This window comes from Primulina eburnea, chromosome 15 (genome assembly GCF_022965805.1).
Source record: "Primulina eburnea isolate SZY01 chromosome 15, ASM2296580v1, whole genome shotgun sequence".
Taxonomy (NCBI): domain Eukaryota; kingdom Viridiplantae; phylum Streptophyta; class Magnoliopsida; order Lamiales; family Gesneriaceae; genus Primulina; species Primulina eburnea.
The window spans coordinates 2,165,895-2,184,819 of record NC_133115.1 but is presented as its reverse complement, the minus strand read 5'-3'; the positions used below and the strand labels follow the sequence as shown (position 1 = coordinate 2,184,819).

Below are 18,925 nucleotides of genomic sequence, written 5' to 3'. Positions count from 1 at the left end.
TTTTTTATAGTGAGACTTGATATACGATGAATTTTGATAAAAATAGTAATAGGCTTAGTTGGGTTGCCAAGAAAAAGGGAGAGGAATACTGCAGACATAATAATTCATTTGTGTCCGATTGCCTGTTTTAGTCTGATTTTAGGAATCAATTTACTGCTATTTGTTTATTCGTTAATGATGGATTCACGGAGGTGCGCTTAATTATGGATCTGGTGAAATTATATATGATGAGAATACTACTTATTGCAATATAATATCTTTCTTACAATAAATATTCTTGATACACACAATAAATATTAATTGTTATCATAAAATCTCAGAAATTTTGACTTGTCTTTACAAAGAACATATCAATTGGAACGTGTGTACCTTTCGAAGGAGATGCTTTGGGCTTCTTTTTCTGTTGACGGTGGATCACTTTATGGTCTTCGTGGATGAGCCTGGAATATATTCAAAGATCACGAGATTCTTAACTCGGTTATGAGGGTCGAAGGGGAAACTTTTTGGCTCAAGAAAAAGCAATAAATGGATCAGTTACCTTTTCCTAGGAGTGGGAATTCGCAAAACACTGCTCGACTCTTCTTCTTGCAGCCTTTCAGCTAGATGGAAGTCAAAATGTTCTTGTCTTTCATCGATGAAGCTAGGGGGTAGTTCGATGCCGCATATGGAGCACCTGTAATCGTTCAACCAAAGAAAAGGTTTGTTATCATGCAATGACACTGGTTCATCGTCACTGCAGCCGATTACTCTTCTCTGTCTTTCCAGGCAGCTTTCCTCGTACTTCATGGATGGGGAATATCTTTCAGCACCGGTTGGAACCATCTTTATTGCACCATGCTCTGTACTGAGGTCATCAGCCTAAAGAACAAAGATTTTGAATAACTTTTTATTGGAATAAGAAAACGAGACTAGGTAAGAAGCAACCTAAAAGCTTCAGAGTTTTTTATGTTGTTTCCATGCCAAAAACAGTCAGGACTAGTAAACATACATTTTGTCTCAAACAATGAATCTGAAGATCTAAACTTTCCCCATCTTCCACCACGACCTGGCCTTTCTTGGAGTCGGGGTGGCCAAGATTTTGTACTTGGTGGACATGGGATGAATCCATCGATTCACATGAACTTGTATCATTAGAGAAACTGTTTCCTCTGCCTATGGATGAAGTATCATCCTTAAGATTGAACTGCGAAAGCTTTTGGTCTCTTAAATTTCTTCCCATTGCATCATCTGTAACAATGAAGGTAGAAAGTGTTTTTTGTTTAGGGTCTACTGAAACACATTTACCATCTTCAGTGAATTGTGACATTCGTAGTCCTGAAAGAAGGGGAAAAAATTCAAAGTTCAGTGCATCACTTCAGAACAGTGTCAAGAAATAATATGTGATAATCAATGCGAAAAAAGGAGTGCCATACCCATCAGACGGAGAGATGCCGGTAATTCCGCTTTAAGAAGCATCATTGCATGCTTCAGAATATCCTCACTTGAAAAAATGTAGCGTGGCAAAGTCACTGCCCGAGTTCGAACCTGAAGTCTGAAATTAGTGGATAACATGCCAACAAATCTCTCTTTCAAATAAAGTGGAATAAATATCTGAAGACGAGGGAACATAAACAAGCAAATCTATTATCTATTCCATAACAGAGAAAGCACAGGAACGGTTGGTTTCGTGTAACCTTTACATGGATTGCAACAGCATGAGAAGTTCTTTTACATATGAAAAATAAGGCAGAAGCACTGGAGCAGAGGGCTGGCAAGGACCCTAAAGATAAATTCCTTTTTTAAAAAAAAGCATAAAAAGGCTAAACCTGACCTCTGAAGGATACAAGCAAAAACAGTTGCTTTTGGTTCATGTCATACTGCGGGATGATATAATAACGCATCAGTGTGGCATGTGTTGAATGTACAAACTAATGGGTACATTAGTTTTAGTTGATGGGTCAATTAATTTGTGCTGAGCTGTTTGACCTTTCGAAGGAACTGTTGCACAATAATTTTACTGTAGATGACATTTGAAGTAGAAAATGAACTTAGCAAAGTACATGTGTGATGTGTAGACTGTAGATAAACAATCTCTAGAAAGAGGGTTCCAGCACACAATTTCAGTTATGAATTAAACAGTACCTCAAAACATGATGTTTTCAACTTCAATGTCAATGTTTTTCCGCACAAGCCTTCTTTCTTCAAGTCAGCAGAAAGATTTTCAGCAAGATCAACTGTAAACAGATCCTTACATATTACTTTGAGAATGCACATAACATCAAGATAACTGCAAAAGAAAACAGTTTATGCAGCATTCACATGAGATACCACCCAGCACCAAAACCATTCACTTAAAAGGTCTTGTTTCGGCTCACTCATTTTGAAAATGAACATTCAAATCTTACGAAACAGCCATCCAACACCATAAAAATTTCATGTATATCAGAAAGTCGACAAATCCATGCTACATCAATGATGAATCAAAGTGGCATATCAAAACTTGATGCTGAACAGTAAGCCACTAAAGTCATGAAGTCCAGCAACTACGAGAGAGCAACTGGCTAGACGCATATAATTACTCCCTTCTCCTATCCATAAGGATTTGTTGAAGCTCCTACAAAAAATACCCTACGATACCAAATCATCATCACCCGAGGTGGGATAAAATTGTGAGATGACCTTTTTTTTTAAGAAGAAGAAGATAGTAAAGCAAGTATAATAACGAGACTAAGATAGTGCTCTCAGTAAGAAGTTGTTGTGTCAAACTATGTTTAAAGAAAATTAAGAGAATTATGACATAGTTTGAGCGAGAACGGTAGAGCAGGGGTGGGTGGAGCGACTAACACTGAGGTAAATAAATGAATTTTGGTGAGCGTGTTAGTCTGTTAGACATGTTAATCTGATTACCCAATTTCTGGCAAAGTGAAGTCTCATCTTTTGTGGATGGAAATGTTCTCTCGGTACTCATACTTTTTCTGCGTAGGAATTGAGGTGTATCTGTCCTTCCAAGTCCCAGTCCAACAGACAAGAAAAAATCTACAACATCGAGGAAAAACGTTCAGTACACATGTAGCAGAAACTCAGATTAGTCCGAGTAATTTGAATGTGTGAAGCTTTCGGAGCCAGCTACTAGAATCTTAAAAGAGCTAAGAGTCTTACCACTGAAAAAATCCTAACCACATTAACGATATAAGGAAAAGAGTTACAATTATTATCACAAAAACCTGCCGATGACCGAGAAAATAGAGCAAAGATTAAACCACTCTTCTGCAGCATCTCCTTGCATGTTGTAATTCCAAGCACATCTTTCAAAATATTTTCAGTGACTTTACCAATGCCACCAATCTACACAAGGGATTCTTCTGTGAATTTGACAAAAGAACCTCCCGCATAACAAAACATAAAAACCTTTCTCAAATATCAACATGCAACTGACTATACCTTCCTTATAGGCAGCGAAGATATAAATTCCATGACAGCCATACAGTTGTTTGGCAACAGAAACTGTCCATTCGGTTTATTGATATCGGAACAAACCTGCTTGAAAAAAAAATTAGATTTTTAACATTGGAATAGAAGGCAATGTTAAACAGAACCCAAATTGTAAGTGAAACCGATGAAGGTTTGCATTGCTTGTGATAAGTTAATAATAGATGATGTAAAAAGTTTTCCACATAAAGCCTGTAAAACCTTAGCAAGTAAGCGATTCGGTGCCACCCCAGCACTACATGTGAGTCCAGTCTCACTGTGAACACTTTCTCTGAGTTCTTCTGCCACCTTGCGGAAGCATAAACATAAGAAATTAACATTACAGGAATCTGGAAAAACATGAGAAAACAGAGAAATGATTGATAGAAAATAAAAGCGCAACATGTCAATGCAAAGGAATGGATGAATATCGGATCATATGGTAATCCAGTTTTCAACATACTTGTCCACCAGTTAATCCCCTGTCACTACAGAAGTTTGTTATATCTAGGTATGCTTCATCCAAGCTTGCAGCGAAGAAGTTGGGATCATATTTCTGGAATACTAAAATACAAGAAAGAGCATAAGAAAAATCAGGAAAAAACATTAGCTTTCTTGCATCAAACAATTCACAGGAAAAAAACACTAAAAACTAACCTTTTCTTGTTAAATCACTATAGTAAGTGTATTTTTTGAAGTCAGTTGGAACGAAAATCAGTTCTGGACACAATTTCCTGGCAATAAAACCAGGCATTGCAGCTCTAACCCCAAATTTCCTCGCCTGAAAAGAAATTTTTGGGCCTCATCAAAGGCTAAGCAGCAAACATGACTCACAACTTTGAATCAAAGGTGAACCCAGATCAATTAAGAGCTTAGCTGAGATGAAAAGCATTCACAGAATCACAATCGACCAATTCAAACTCGGCCATTCCAACCTCATAATTAGCAGTTGAGATCATAGACAAACTACCAACAGCCATTGGCTTGCCTTCCAGAGAAGGATTGCTCAGAGTTTCAACAGCAGCATAAAAAGCATCCATATCAACGTGTAGCCAAATCCTAGACAAGTCACGAGTGGCCTCTAAATCTACCAACCTTCCATCAGCAATCTGTATATGATATATACAAGTTAATTAAGCTGGTACTTTCTCAACAGGACAATTTCACAATTAAAAAAAGTATGGTCAGCCTAACCAAACATGTTCAATTTCAAAATCCAAACAACATTAACCAACAACTTGCTCAATTTGGCTTCATTATCGCTAAAGATAAACTATACCTTCTGATAACTGGCTATATCCGAGGGAGTGAGCTTCGCAAGTTGCACCCGCATGTTCTCGATTTTCTGCTTCATGCAAACTTCTTTTCTTTCCTCATTCTCGAAATATTTGGACCCTTTGCTCATCTCATACACTATTCTCTGCACTTTTTCCTTATCCACCCCTTCCATGCCTTAAAGAAAATCAAATAGCCCGATACTCAGTCGAGTGGCTAACAAATCTTAATTACAAAAATCCGAATTGCGTGCATCAATCTCAGGACTTGATCAAGAAAAAGACCTGCTTTCGCGTTGGTGTAAACAGTGTGATAGGATTGCCATGGACGAGCGGTATCGTTACCAGAAATTGAATCTTCCTCATTCTCCATCAATATTCTTCTGGCTTTCTTAATTTTTTTCAATTAGGGCAGAATGTCCATAAAGTAACACGGATTGACATCAGAAAAATTATGAACACGGCGCCAAAAATTAAATTATATATATATATATTTATTATTAAAAAAGCAAAATTATTTAGGAAGCTACATATATTTTAATTGTTAATAATTAATAATAATAATAATAATTAATTATTAATTATTTAATCCCTATCACCCATTCCAGACAGATATATTTTTAAAAATAATTAAATATATAAACCCACAAAATTTAAATATATAACCACATAATTACTTGTGATATCTCGGATTAGTTACTTTTATTTTTTTATTAAATGGCATTACTACATCAAGAATGAGTCAGCTAGGGCGAACCGGCCTCGTTCGACGGTCCTAGTCAATTTCGACAATTTTAACGGTTAGATTTGATGGGATAGTGCAACTCACCATTTTGACAGGTCGAAAAATTATCAACCTAATTCATCTGATTAATAATTAACTCATAGCAGTAGAGTAAGAAAGAGACTAACTTCTTTCTTAATTATTACCTTGCCTATAGTAAGTTGAATTTATGTTTGATAAACTTTGTTAGTATAAGGTAATTGGTTATAACGAGGAGTTGAATAAACAATCACACTAGTTTTTCCAAAATTCAGATAAAAATCCATCAATCATCGAGAAACATTAATCATTTCAAATTAATCAGCTGTGAGAATTTATTTCTAGTCACCATCTTCCTAAAAAAATGCAAGTATTTTTTGCACGAATCAATTAAACTTCATAGTTTTTTAACTTTTTTTTTTACAATGTGTAAACCATTTATCTATTATGATCATGTAACGAAACTAATAGTCAAATCTCAATCTCAAAGATAATTATTTCATTGGGTGAATAATTATAAGTCCATTACCCTATCTTCAAATATAACTTTCGATTGTACGAGGTTTGGCACACAAAATTTACACGGTTATGTAAAAAATATTCATTTAAAATATGTTGTTCTTATATTGATGGATTTCAAACTATTTGATATGCTTTGATGGAAAAAAATCAAGTGAATTTCAAATCTGCTGTTATGCAATTTAAATAATAATTCTGGTGAATTTTAAGTAAATTAAACGCAAAATAATTGGTAATTGAAATTTTTATCTCGAATCCTTCCTCCAATGAAATTAGTCGATCAAAGCGTAACAATTTTCAATATAATCACAATCCTACGACAAACTTCGATGATGTTGAAGTTATGGCTATTATTGGTAATAGCTCGTCATGCATGTATACACGGGTGGAGGCACACTATTGTATAACTGGGCTTTAGCTCGGGTGGTCCAATTTTTTTTTAAAAAATTAGATGTAAATTTTGTATAATTTTTGAATAATAAGATATTAGTCCAAATAGATCAATTTAAAATATTAAAAGATTGTTTCTTGCTCCGCCAGTGTATGTATAGGTCAAAAAAACCATGCGCATGCCTCAGTACAAGACATAATAATTTGGTCCACATGAAGTCCTGAGGAATGCAACACCATGTGTTTAACTGACAACAACTTCAAGAATTTACCTGCCGACGATGTTGTCGACAGGTTCATGCGGACATTGACCGAAGCAGCCGGAGTTCATGAAACCACGGACGCTGTTGGTGGCGTATTTGAAACGTCGTTGTTTCACGGTGACTATGAAGCGGAAATCAGCCATCCCTGGGAGTAAAGAGCCAGAAGTTTAGTGTGGTGCCAAACGAGGCGGAAGAAGTAGAAGGCGGATTGGTTGACAAGATTATTGTGTGAAACTCGAAAGAAAGCTAAGCTAAGCTAAGCTAATTTAATGCTTGTTGTATTGTCGGTAATGTAAATCTTTCAACGAAGTATTTTAAACATATATATGTTTTTGCCATTTCATATTGTTTTTCTTTTCAATTTTGTAGCGCAAAAATAGCATGCAATTGTATGTGAAATAAGGGAAAATAGAGAGGAAAGGAAGTTATTTTATTCATACACATAACAAATGAGGGAAAGGAAGACGAGGTAAAAGGTAGGATTTTCTGAAGCTTTTATGGTTTGGCTTTGATTTCAATCAAGAGATAATTCATCTTGCTCGTGTTCGATTTGATACAGATGTAGAGTAGATGAATATTTGACTAATCAGAAGCTTGAGACTCTCTCTCAGCACTTTTTTGGGTGAGTATGTCGCACATGATTTACTCAGCACGGTTTACCTGCATATTTGAATGCTATTACTTTAGTTCGCTTGTTTACTCGATATGCATCGAAAGTTAACGGTTACATATTCCATTACAAAAAAGAGAGAAATTTATCGTAATCATTTTTTAAAAATTTTATAATAGCGTATTTTATGCATGTGTCTTTGTACACTGCTAGATGGATATTACCCTGGATATGTTGGATGTCTTGATTCACGAACAAAAGCAGCAACTTCAAATCTCAACCAACCGCAGCAACAATAAGATCAAGTCGAGGCAAGGAGGATCCTTTCTCCGCAAGACAAAATTGCTCGTATATAGTGCTATACGTCGCAGGCAATCGTCCCTAAGATACAACGACTTCACTTCGAGTTTTTGCAGCACTACAAGTCTCGAATCAGCGAACAATATATGCAGCAACTTTCAAGTATTTCGAAATTATAGAATGCAGCAATATGAGAAGAGGAGATGGAGCAAAAAATTCAGCAGCCTTTGAATGTGGTTTGAGGGATTATTTATAGATGATCATCGGTTGCATTGAGAAGACACGTTTCTCCAGACCGGATGCTTCGAATAGACACCATTTTAGTCAAGGGATACAATGGTTGAGCCAAAACTAGCCAAGAACAGATGCATGACTGCCAAGGGACGCGCATGCTTTTTCTGAAACAGCGCTGGGCGCGCAGCCACACGACAACACGCACGGCCGCGCGCAGCACACCTTGCTTGCGCGCGCCAGCGCGAGAACCTGCGCGGACGCGCGCCTTGTCCACCTTTGGCACCGCGCGCCCTGTTCTGCCGAGTTACAATACAGGCGCGCCTCCGCGCGGGATGTGGTGCACCCGCGCGTGTACCTCTGTCCAAGTGCATCACTGAAAAATTTATTCTCCAAATAAATTTGTTCCAAAAAGAATAATGATTGTCAAAGACCGCACCGCACCGAGACGAGACGAGCGTGCGCGTGTGTTTCACCGAGACGCGGCCTATTAGCGTCTTCCCCCTTCTAAAAACTTCTGGTACCCCTTGGGGTCCAAACCCCTATTCACACTTGGAGTTTATAAGGGAGACATCATTTTGCTATTTTCTCAATGTGGGACAACTCTCACTCCCTTTACTATTCAACAACTCTTCATTAATCATTTATCCAACATACAGTTGCATATGAATTGAATAATTTGTAATTCATAAACTTGGAATTCAATTTCATTGTTAAATAACTTTGAATAAGACTCAATTTCATCTCATATTATTTACACTGTTTTTTACTAATCAGAATAGATTTCGAATACATTTATAATATAAATAAAGTAGAGAGATGAATTTGAATTTCTTTTATTTTACAACTTAAACAACAAAAATATATTTTAAATCAATAGATTTCAGATGAACCCTAAATATTTTTAGTTAAATAAGCTTTGTCTAAAAAGTATAAATATCATATTACTAGTAAACTTTGGATGACTCTAATGTTTATTTGAAGTACAATAATTTTAGCTATTTTTATTTATTTTATTATATTTTTTTGATATCGAGAGTGATATAGTAATATAAACATGTATAGATTTAAGAGTAAAACTCAAATAAGATTTAAATAATCTGTATTTAGGGATTTAAATGAACCAACCGTTTGAGAGCTATTCGGAGCTCGGTTCGATAAAAAACTCGTTTGAGTTTGTTTATTAATCATATCAAATCAAGCCCGATCTTGATTTTGAGCTCGAAAATTTAATCAAACAAAGCTCAAGCCTAAGGATATTCGGCTCGTGAGCTCGCAAACATGTTTGATAATAGGCTCGCGAGCTCAAACTCGAGCTCGGCTCATTTAGGTGGCTCGTCAACTCGAGCTTGAGTCGTTTAGGTGGCCCGTAAGCTTGAGCTTGACTCATTTGTTAAGTTGACAAATAAAAATATAGTACTAATGTCAATGGAAGGAATTGAATATAGACATGTTTGAAAAAATGATGAATTCACACCATTTAGTCACAATTGCATTTTTAATCAGTATATAATGAGTATTCTAGATGTATGATTTTGGAATGTTCAATAATATACTGATTTTTTTTAGCTCTTATTTGTTTTGGTTATTTATGAATGAATTTACATTTTATGTCTGATTAAAATTAGTTTATAGATATATTTAATTTTTAACAAGCTCGATTCAAACTCAAACTCGAGCTTCATTCTATGCTTATCGACATTGAAACGAGACGAGCTCAAGTCAGACTGTTAAACATGCTAAACGAGCTATTAATGAATCAAGCTCGAGCCTGGCTTGATTAACATGCTAAACGAGCTTTTAACGAGCCGAGCTCGAACTTTTCTCGAGCTCAGTAATTTCAATACAAACCGAGCTCAAGTCTGATAATAGAAGCTCGAATCGAGCTTGTAGTAGCCCGAATGCCGAATTGGGTAATTAACGGATTAATGGTGATTAATCATGATCGGAAGGTCCGAAGATGGTTCGGAAGCACCGAAGAGTTCGGAAGGTCCGAAGTGAGTTCGGTGGATCCGATCATTAGGTGTCAAGAGTTGATCGACACGTGGGAGTTCGGACGTTCCGAAGTGTAGGTTCGGTGGATCCGATCATGAGCTGTCAAGAGCCAATGGACACGTAGCGTTCGGACGTTCCGAAGTGGTGTTCGGAGGATCCGAACATGGCCTATAAATAGTGGTCGGATTTCCTCATTTTGACTCACCAATTCAGAGAATTCCATAGCATTTCAGTCGTTTCTGACAGGTTCTAGTCGTGTTCCGAGATTTGGGCACTAGCGGGGAGCTGCTGGTCTTGTAGCAGAGCTGTGCTCTAGTTGGGAGCTAGCGGCATCAGCGGGCTAGCGACGGACGAAGGTTTGGAATTTTATCAGTATTTATCTCAGGATTATCTAGTTAAGTCTGGTAGATAAGTTTAGTGATGGTTTTCACTTGATGAATAGGCTTGGATTAGACCTGTTGTCTGGTGGTTCCAGTGGATTAGGATTGCTGTGATAGAGGTACGAAAGTACTATCCGAGATATCCTGGTTGAGTATACATTCATATATGTGTTGCATGAGTATGTGGTGCATTGATATATGTCATATGATGCATGCTATTATGTCACGGTTATTACTGCACGTTGCATTTCATGTTGAGCCGTATCTTCTTCGAGATAGCCTTTACTGTTGAGCTGTATCTCTTTCGAGATAAGCTATATCTTGGGGCCGCTCAGCCCTGTCTTGTGGACGCATGGACACCGAGAGTACACAGTGGCCGACGGGTCGGGAGGGCTTCGGTGGTCCGGGACATTTTAGGTCCACGTCTGTCTTGTAGTGGATGCAGTGACCCAGAGGTGTACCGCGCGGCACTATCCACTTGGCGCCTCTAGACTGAGCATTGTTGAGATCCTTTTGTGATTCCTGTTTCTTGACTACCCCGGTATCATGATCATAGCATGTGCATTTCATATAGGTCTGTATACTCATACTTTTGTACTGGGCGTTCTTATCGCTCACGTCCTCGGTTTTGTTTATCTTGGACACCCCATTCCCTCGGGCAGGTCTCAGGTTGGATGGTTCCGGAGGAGCAGGAGGAGGACGTTGAGTAGCCGGTTGGTTTAGTTTCGGTATCATTTGATTCGATATGGTTGTACCAGATATTCTTTACCTTATTTTGAGTTGTTCTAGAGTTCGTTTGGGTTGTATAACCATTATTTTTGTTGGCTTTTTCCGCTGTTATCTCTGATTATTAGTAATTATTAAGTTAATTGCATGCTTAGTTTTCAATTAGTAGGTGATTCTGGAACGGGTCACTACAGAGCTCGAGCTTCAAACAATCTTAAACAAACCAAGCTCCAGCCTGATACTGTTTGGTTTGGTTTGGATCGTTTACATCCCTATCTGTATTATAGTGAATTTTATCGTAATAGAAAATTACAAAAATAACGGAAAAAAACATAATGATTTTCCGACGTAGTCAATCCGACAACAAAGAAGATGTGAAAAATAGAACAATGTCTATGATGTTATGAACTATATTGAATAAATAATTTATTGTCATATATTTTATTATTATTTTAAAAAAATCATTTTTCTGCATATTGTTTAAGGGTTTTTTTTAAAAAAAATATTATTATTTTAAAAACAATTCATTAAAATAGTGTGAAAGTAAAAAGTTTATAATATTATTGCAATCCGTGACTTATTTGTCCGGATTCTAACTTTTTTTAATTTTTTTTTATAAAATTAATTTTTTTAAAAAAGAAAAAGAAAAAAGAAATGGGGAACAGATTCTTAGAATCCGTGTCTAATTTCACCCATCATTTTACATTTATGTTGCTAAAATAAGTTGGTATGAAAGATGAAATCTTAAATAAAATTATTTTAAAATTTTAAAAATATACTAAGATAAAATTACTTAAAAAAATTTATTATACTAAAATAAAATTATTTTAAATTTAAAAAAATATACGAAAATAAAATTACTTTAAATTTTACTTTAGTAAATTTAATTAGTTACATTTTGTTGATAAAATTATAATATTTGTTATATAATGATTTTTTGTTTGCAAGATGGTTGAAAATACGGGGTAAACACATATAAAATAATATCAATGCTGAAAATTTGGATGCACTAATTCCTCCACGTCGGTCTGACAAATGTCTTTGGAGATTGCATAATGCTGGGATTCACCTCCGTGTCCGCCTATGTCTAGCACGCATGGGTTTCTATAGTGTCATTCAGTGTGGTCCTATTAAAAACTATGATAATCATTTGCTTACAGTCATAGTTGAGAGATTGCGTCGAGAGACACACACATTTCACCTTACAAAGTGACTTTCTACGTATGAATGAGAGTCGCCCTACATTTAACATGTCGCTCATACCGTTTCAACAATATTTTGAGACAAAGAGTATGAGGTTGGTGGGAATATTGCCGATACCCTGCAGCCCAAACACGTACGCATGGAGATGCTGAAGAGATGTTAGGTCGTTGACGTAGAGTAATTATAAGACCACCGTGTGGCACTGGGGGGCAAAGTTACCATCATCATTAACTATTTATTTCGAGATGCACAATTACTTACAACGTATTGTTGTATGTTTTTCTATTTTTTTATTTAAATTTGAAGTTGTTGCTGCAACATTTGTATCGGAATAGTGTATACAATTTATTATTGATTTTATAAAAATGTGGAATGTAGTGTATTAGTCTTTTATTAATAAATTTATGGATAAAGTTATAGTAATGAAAAAATATAAGTATAATTACTAAATCAAGTCAAATAAGTCAACACACTTGATATTACTAAATCAATTCTCCCAAATTCTGATCCTCAACACAATTCTCCCAAATCAAATTCTGAATTACTGAGACTCGTTGCAATTCTCTAAAATTCTGATATTCGACAGAAAACTATCAAATCATATTAGGAATTCCGATAATCACACGATCGACGCAATTTATAAAAGGAGGAGAAGCACATATTCTTCATAACTAACAAAAAATACCACAGATTGAAGAAAAAAAAGAGTTGTGCAAGAAGAATGCCGAAAAATTGAGCTGAAGGACCGGTGAATTCGCCAAATACTCAGTGCAATTTTATTACATATTTTTCAAAATTGTTTTGTATATAACTACACATATTTAATTTAACAATAACAATTAATATAATTTAATTATATTAATTTTTAAGTAAGTTATTTCAAAATATATAGTTGGATAAAAATATTTTAATTAGAATTATTAATTTCTTATATTATTTTGCATTAAAATAACATATTTATAATATTATATAAATTATATTATAACCAAAGTTATAGAGTAACTAAACACTATTTCATATATAAATTTTTATAATTTTTTTTAAAAAAATAACCAAATACTTTATAATTTCATTAGTATTAACTACAATAATCATTCTTATATTAAATTAAATTAATTATAATAAAAATATTAACCTTGAAATATTTTCAAAAATCACAAAATCGTATTTATTCTTATTTTAATATTCATACTATTTTTTAATATTGTGATTAATATTAAAAATATATTATATAACTAAATTATAATTAATCACATAATGTCGGTGAACAAAATTATAATTACTTTAATATAATATAAATAATACAAACAAAATATTAAAAAAAATTACTTAAATTATCTTCTTAGACGTATACGAAACTTGTAACAATATCAACTGACGATGCTAATTTTTGAGATAAATGACAAGTATTGTCAAAAAAATTACACAAAAAAATATTACTTCTTAATATATAATTATAATATTGTCAACGAAATTAAATATTACCTCTTGATATCTCTTCAAATGAAATGTATGATAAAATCAACAAATGATATTAATTATACAAGGTCGAAGTAGAAAAGATGGATTTTGCGTATATGAATCGGATGAAAAAAATAAGTTGCGAGAGTGAATATGAGGAACAAATATCTTCGACAGATGAAATGGAAGGAATACACACTATTTTAATGAGAAGAGCATTTCTATTTAAAGGGAAAGATACGGATTGGACACGGATTTTAGAATATGTGACGATCTGTCCCGAATTCTTTGAATCTGTGTCCTACTTTCTTTTTTAAAAAAAAAAATTTAAATGTTAAAATCCAGACAAATAAGTCACGGATTGCAATATTCTTATAAACCTTTTTATTTCACATTATTTTAATGAATTGTTTTTAAAATAATAATATTATTTTTAAAAAAACCCGACTGTTTGAAGTCCCGATGAAGTACTTAAAAATATTTATTTAATCTACCAACGAGTGTTCAATGCAGTGTTGGAAAACTTCGAACAGTCCACAGCTCTGCTCTCTATGCGATTTTTTTAGAATTTTCTTCAAAATTTCGCCCCTAAATTATTCCTGTGTCTTGTTTCCGCAGAGAAAGTTTCAGGAAGAACCTGCTGTATGAGGTAAAATTATATGCTAGTAGTGTAATGATGTTGGCTTGAAGCCGTACAGAGTTTGCTTGGTGTACCAGTCTCTTGATTTTCAATTCCTGCTCATAATAGTACCGAGTTTCATATGAATAGCTGCGTGGTTGAATTTTTTATTTTCTACAGCTGTTATTGCGTTGATTATATGCTAATTTATTGTCTGTTGTCTGAAACTCGTTTATTCTTGGAATTATTGAACAAGCTGCTTGTTTGTTTATTTATTTATGTCTATTTGTGTAGGTTTTTCTTTATTTTATATAGTATTTTAAAATTATGAGAGGTGATCGTGGATGAATGTGGGATATTCTGTGCTAGGGTTAAGAGGCTTGCTTGAATATTTAAATGTCGTGGTAAGTAAAAAATAAATACGAAAGATATTACATTTTGCCACTGAAAGTCAATGTTTTGAAACTAATATTGTGGTCCTGGCCCAATAATAAGTAAATTGTAAAGGATCAAAACTTTATCTGTAAAGTTGGTAGATACAAAAAATATGAGGGGCATTCCGAGAATCGAACTCGGGACCTCTCGCACCCAAAGCGAGAATCATACCACTAGACCAAATGCCCTGTTGTTCAGATTCAGTCTGTATTTACACTTTTTTTTATGAATTATGGCCTAAGTGTGAATCTAGCTAGATACATATAGATGGGAGATGAAGTTGACTTGGATGCTTTATACAGCATTATATCTGTAGGTCTGATGTGTCACTTGAATATTTGAATGTTGTAAAAAGTAATAAATAATACAAAAGATATCACATTTTTCCGCTGAAAGTCAATGTCTTGAAAATAATATTTAGTTCCTGGACCAAAAATAAGTAAGATTGTAAAGTATCAAACTTTATCAGTGAAGGTTGGTAGATACAAAAAATAAGAGGGGCATTCCGAGAATTGAACTCGAGACCTTTTGCACCCAAAGCGAGAATCATACCCCCAGACCAAACTATTGTTTAGGTTCAGTCTGTATTTTCACTTTTTTATGCATTACAGTCTAAATTCGATTCTATATACATATGGATGGGAGATGGAGTTGACTTGGGTGCTTTGAACAACATTATCTCTCTAGGTTTGATGTTGCATTTTTGTAATATTGCCATAGCAAGCTCGGTAAAAAGCCGATATATGAAACTAATGGAACACGGATACGTTCGTAAACCTGTATGTATTTTTAAAATGCACTAGGCTTTGACGTATTGATAGTCGTGATTTGAATCATGATAAAATTTGCTCAGAAAAATGTTAGCGGACTTAGTGTTCCTTCGTTGTACGAACACTTATAATTTTTCTGGAATATTAGATTCTCCAAAAACAGGTGTATTGTGTTTTGTGAATCCATTGAAATTCATCATGTTCTTCTTAAACCATAATGTATTTTTCTTTGGAATAACATAACCGTAAATCAGAAGGATAGAAAATGTCTTCTAGGAAGACTTTTTGCTTAGTTCTGAGATTAAGATTCGGTTTTTGTTCTCTCTTTATTCAGTTTTTGTTATCTCTTAATTCGGTGTTTGCATAACAAGTTACTGGAAGAACCTGCTATATGAGGTAATATTATATGCTAGTAGTGTAAAAATGATCACTTGAAGAATTATAGAGTTTGCTTGGTATATTAGTCTCTTGATGTTCAATTCCTGCTCATAATAATGCTAAGTTTTATATGAATAGCTTCGTGGCTGAATTTTTTTCTGGTTTATTTATATCTATAGCTATTATTGCGTTGATTAGAACCTATTTATTGTCTATTGTTTCAGAGTCATTTGTTCTTGGAATTATTGAACGAGCTGATTGTTTATTTATTTGTGTCTATTTGTGTAGGTGTTTATTTATATTATACAGAGTATTTTAAAAATATGAGAGGAGATATTGTGGATGAATGTATGATATTCTGTGTAGGGTTAAGAGGCTTACTTGAATATTTTAATGTTCTGAGAAGTAAAAAATCAATACAAAGATATCACATTTTTCCATCGAAGTCAATGTCCTGAAATTAATACTGAGGTCCTGGACCAAAAATAAGTAAATTGTAAATGATCAAACTTTGTCAGTGAAGGTTGGTAGATACAAAAAAATATGAGGGGCATTCCGAGAATCGAACTCGGGACCTCTCGCACCCAAAGCGAGAATCATACCACTAGACCAAATGCCCTGTTGTTTAGGCTCAATCTTGATTTTCACTTTTTTATGTATTATGACCTAAGTGTGAATCTAGATAGATACAGATGGGAGATGGAGTTGACTCGGATGCTTTTAACAGCTTTATCTCTCTAGGTTTGATGTTGCATTTCGGTAATATTGGCATGGTAAGCTCGGCAAAAAACCGCTATATGAAACTAATGGAACACGGCTACATTCTATGTATTTTTAGAATGCACTAGGCTTTGACATATTGATAGTCGTGATATGAATCATGATAATGTTTGCTCTCAAAAATGTTAACTGACTTTATGTTCTTTCGTTGTACAAACAATTCTAAATTTCCTGGACTATTAGATTCTCCAAAAACAGGTGTATTGCTTTTTGTGAATTCATCAAATTCGTCATGTTCTTCATAAACCATAAATTTATTTATTTTTGAATAACAGAAACCATAATCAGAAGGATAGCAAACATCTGCTAGGAAGACTTTTTGCTTAGTTCCGAGATTAAGATTTTATTGTAGGTGTCTCTTAATTCCGTTCTGGTGATCCTGTTGTTCACTTCATTTTTATTGAGTAGAGAGAATCCGAAGTTTCAATTTTTCTTAAGTTTCAGGAAGAACCTGCTATGTGAGGTAAAATTATAAGCTAGTATTGTAATCATGTTCGCTTGATGCCGTATCGATTTTGTTTGGTATATCAGTCTCTTGATGGTCAATTCCTGCTCATGATAGTGCTAAGTTTTATATGAATAGCTGTGTGGTTGAAATTTTTTCTGGTTTATTTATTTTCTATAGCTTTAGACTCTATTTATTGTGTTATATTAGATTCGTTTATCGGAATTGTTGAACATGCTGCTTCTTTGTTTATTTTTTATGTCTATTTGTGTTTTTTCTTTATTTTATACAGTATATTAAAATTACGAGAGGAGATCATGTATGAATGTGGGATATTCTGTGCTAGGCTTAACGTGCTTACTTGAATATTTACATGTTGTGAAAAGTAGAAAATAAATATGAAAGATATCACATTTTGCCACTGAAAGCCAATGTCTTGAAAATAATGTTGAGTTCCTGGACCAAAATTAAGTAAAATTGTAAAGGATCAAACTTTCTCGGTGAATGTTGGTGGGTGCAAAAAATACGAGGGGCATTCCGAGAATCGAACTCGGGACCTCCCGCACCCAAAGCGAGAATCATGCCACTAGACCAAATGCCCTGTTGTTTAGGCTGAATCTGTATTTTCGCTTTTTTATGCATTATTTCCAAGTGAATCTATTAAGACTTTTTTCTTAGTTCTGAGAAAAAGATTTGATTGTTGGTCTCTCTTAATTCGGTTCATGTGACCCTGTTCATCATTTTTATCGAGTAGAGAGGATCAGAAGTTTCAATTACTTTTACTCTGGAATTTTTTAAATGCTTTTTTTTCATTGAATTGTTGAATAAAAGCAATTAATTATATAAAGATAAAACCTACTATCCACGCTAACAATAGTAACATACAACCTAGTGGAAAATCTAGAGAGGTAGATTCAGTTCATCTCTATGTATTTCAGTTTTTTATGATTAAATTATCCATCTAAATGCATTCTTTAAAATGATGTTATTGTAATCCTTTTAAAGTCTGCTCTAAACTTTCAGTTCAGTTTTACTTCTGGACTTTATTATATCTACTAAATCATTATATTGAAATTGAACTATGTTCCTTAAAAAAAAAGTGGAATGTGTTCGTTCAAGATAATTTTTTCCGGTTTAGTTAATAAGCATATATGAATTTCAAAGGTCGACTAAAGAACTAGATCATGACATGAAGTGGAAATAAAAGAAAGATAAGCGCTGAAATGTGTGTAGTATATACCTGGTGCTGATTATGTTGGCAGACAATGCTATCTAGATTTTGCGGCTTTTTAGCTGGTCTTTTCCGCTAGTATCTATTTAGTGGCATTTTTTAGCTCTCAATTTGATTTGGAGCCGAGGTTGATTCACTGAAGTTTTTTGGTCTTTTTCAATGTAAGTTGATAAAAAAATTACAACGATGTGTTAAAAATGTGGACCGCTAGGAGAAGAAATAATCAAGGAAAAAAGGCATTAAAATTTTTGAATGGGGCATTCCGAGAATCGAACTCGGGACCTCTCGCACCCAAAGCGAGAATCATACCACTAGACCAAATGCCCAATTGCTAAGTTTTGCATTATTTTTGTACTTAGCGCTCTTTTTAAATTCCTACTGCATCTATCTGGTGTATAATTTAATTAACTTCTATAGTGTAATTTCATCAACTGCATCTAGATTTGATCATACGATGATTTATATCAAGATAAAAATAAACACTAGGAAATTGATTTGGAGCCGAGGGTGATTCACTGAAGTTTTTGGTCTTTTCCATGATAAGTTTACAACGATGTATTAAAAATGCGGCCTGCTAGGAGAGGAAATAATCAAGGAAAAAAGGTCTTAAAATTTTGAATGGGGCATTCCCAGAATCGAACTCAGGACCTCTTGCAAGAATCATACCACTAGACCAAATGCCCAATTGCTAAGTTTTGCATTATT

General features: G+C 34.3%; 1 protein-coding gene and 4 non-coding genes across 5 annotated transcripts; all 5 read right to left on the bottom strand.

The window, feature by feature from the left end:
- Positions 1–250: 250 nt before the first annotated feature.
- LOC140814771 (DNA polymerase kappa) lies at positions 251–5,182 on the bottom strand. The gene is made up of 14 exons (XM_073173862.1): positions 5,007–5,182; positions 4,727–4,899; positions 4,383–4,556; positions 4,105–4,228; positions 3,911–4,011; positions 3,670–3,756; positions 3,421–3,516; positions 3,204–3,324; positions 2,887–3,015; positions 2,122–2,213; positions 1,413–1,524; positions 989–1,314; positions 539–858; positions 251–440 (listed from the first exon to the last, which is right to left on the bottom strand). Exons 1-14 carry the CDS (start codon positions 5,092–5,094, stop codon positions 317–319), a joined length of 2,067 nt encoding a protein of 688 aa, XP_073029963.1. The 5' UTR covers positions 5,095–5,182; the 3' UTR covers positions 251–316.
- A 9,550-nt stretch (positions 5,183–14,732) lies between these two features.
- TRNAP-UGG (transfer RNA proline (anticodon UGG)) lies at positions 14,733–14,804 on the bottom strand. Its single transcript has one exon. It is a non-coding gene; the product is annotated as a tRNA-Pro (tRNA).
- Positions 14,805–16,311: 1,507 nt separating this feature from the next.
- TRNAP-UGG (transfer RNA proline (anticodon UGG)) lies at positions 16,312–16,383 on the bottom strand. Its single transcript has one exon. It is a non-coding gene; the product is annotated as a tRNA-Pro (tRNA).
- Positions 16,384–17,518: 1,135 nt separating this feature from the next.
- On the bottom strand, positions 17,519–17,590 carry TRNAP-UGG (transfer RNA proline (anticodon UGG)). The gene has a single exon. It is a non-coding gene; the product is annotated as a tRNA-Pro (tRNA).
- Positions 17,591–18,474: 884 nt separating this feature from the next.
- On the bottom strand, positions 18,475–18,546 carry TRNAP-UGG (transfer RNA proline (anticodon UGG)). Its single transcript has one exon. It is a non-coding gene; the product is annotated as a tRNA-Pro (tRNA).
- Positions 18,547–18,925: the final 379 nt, after the last annotated feature.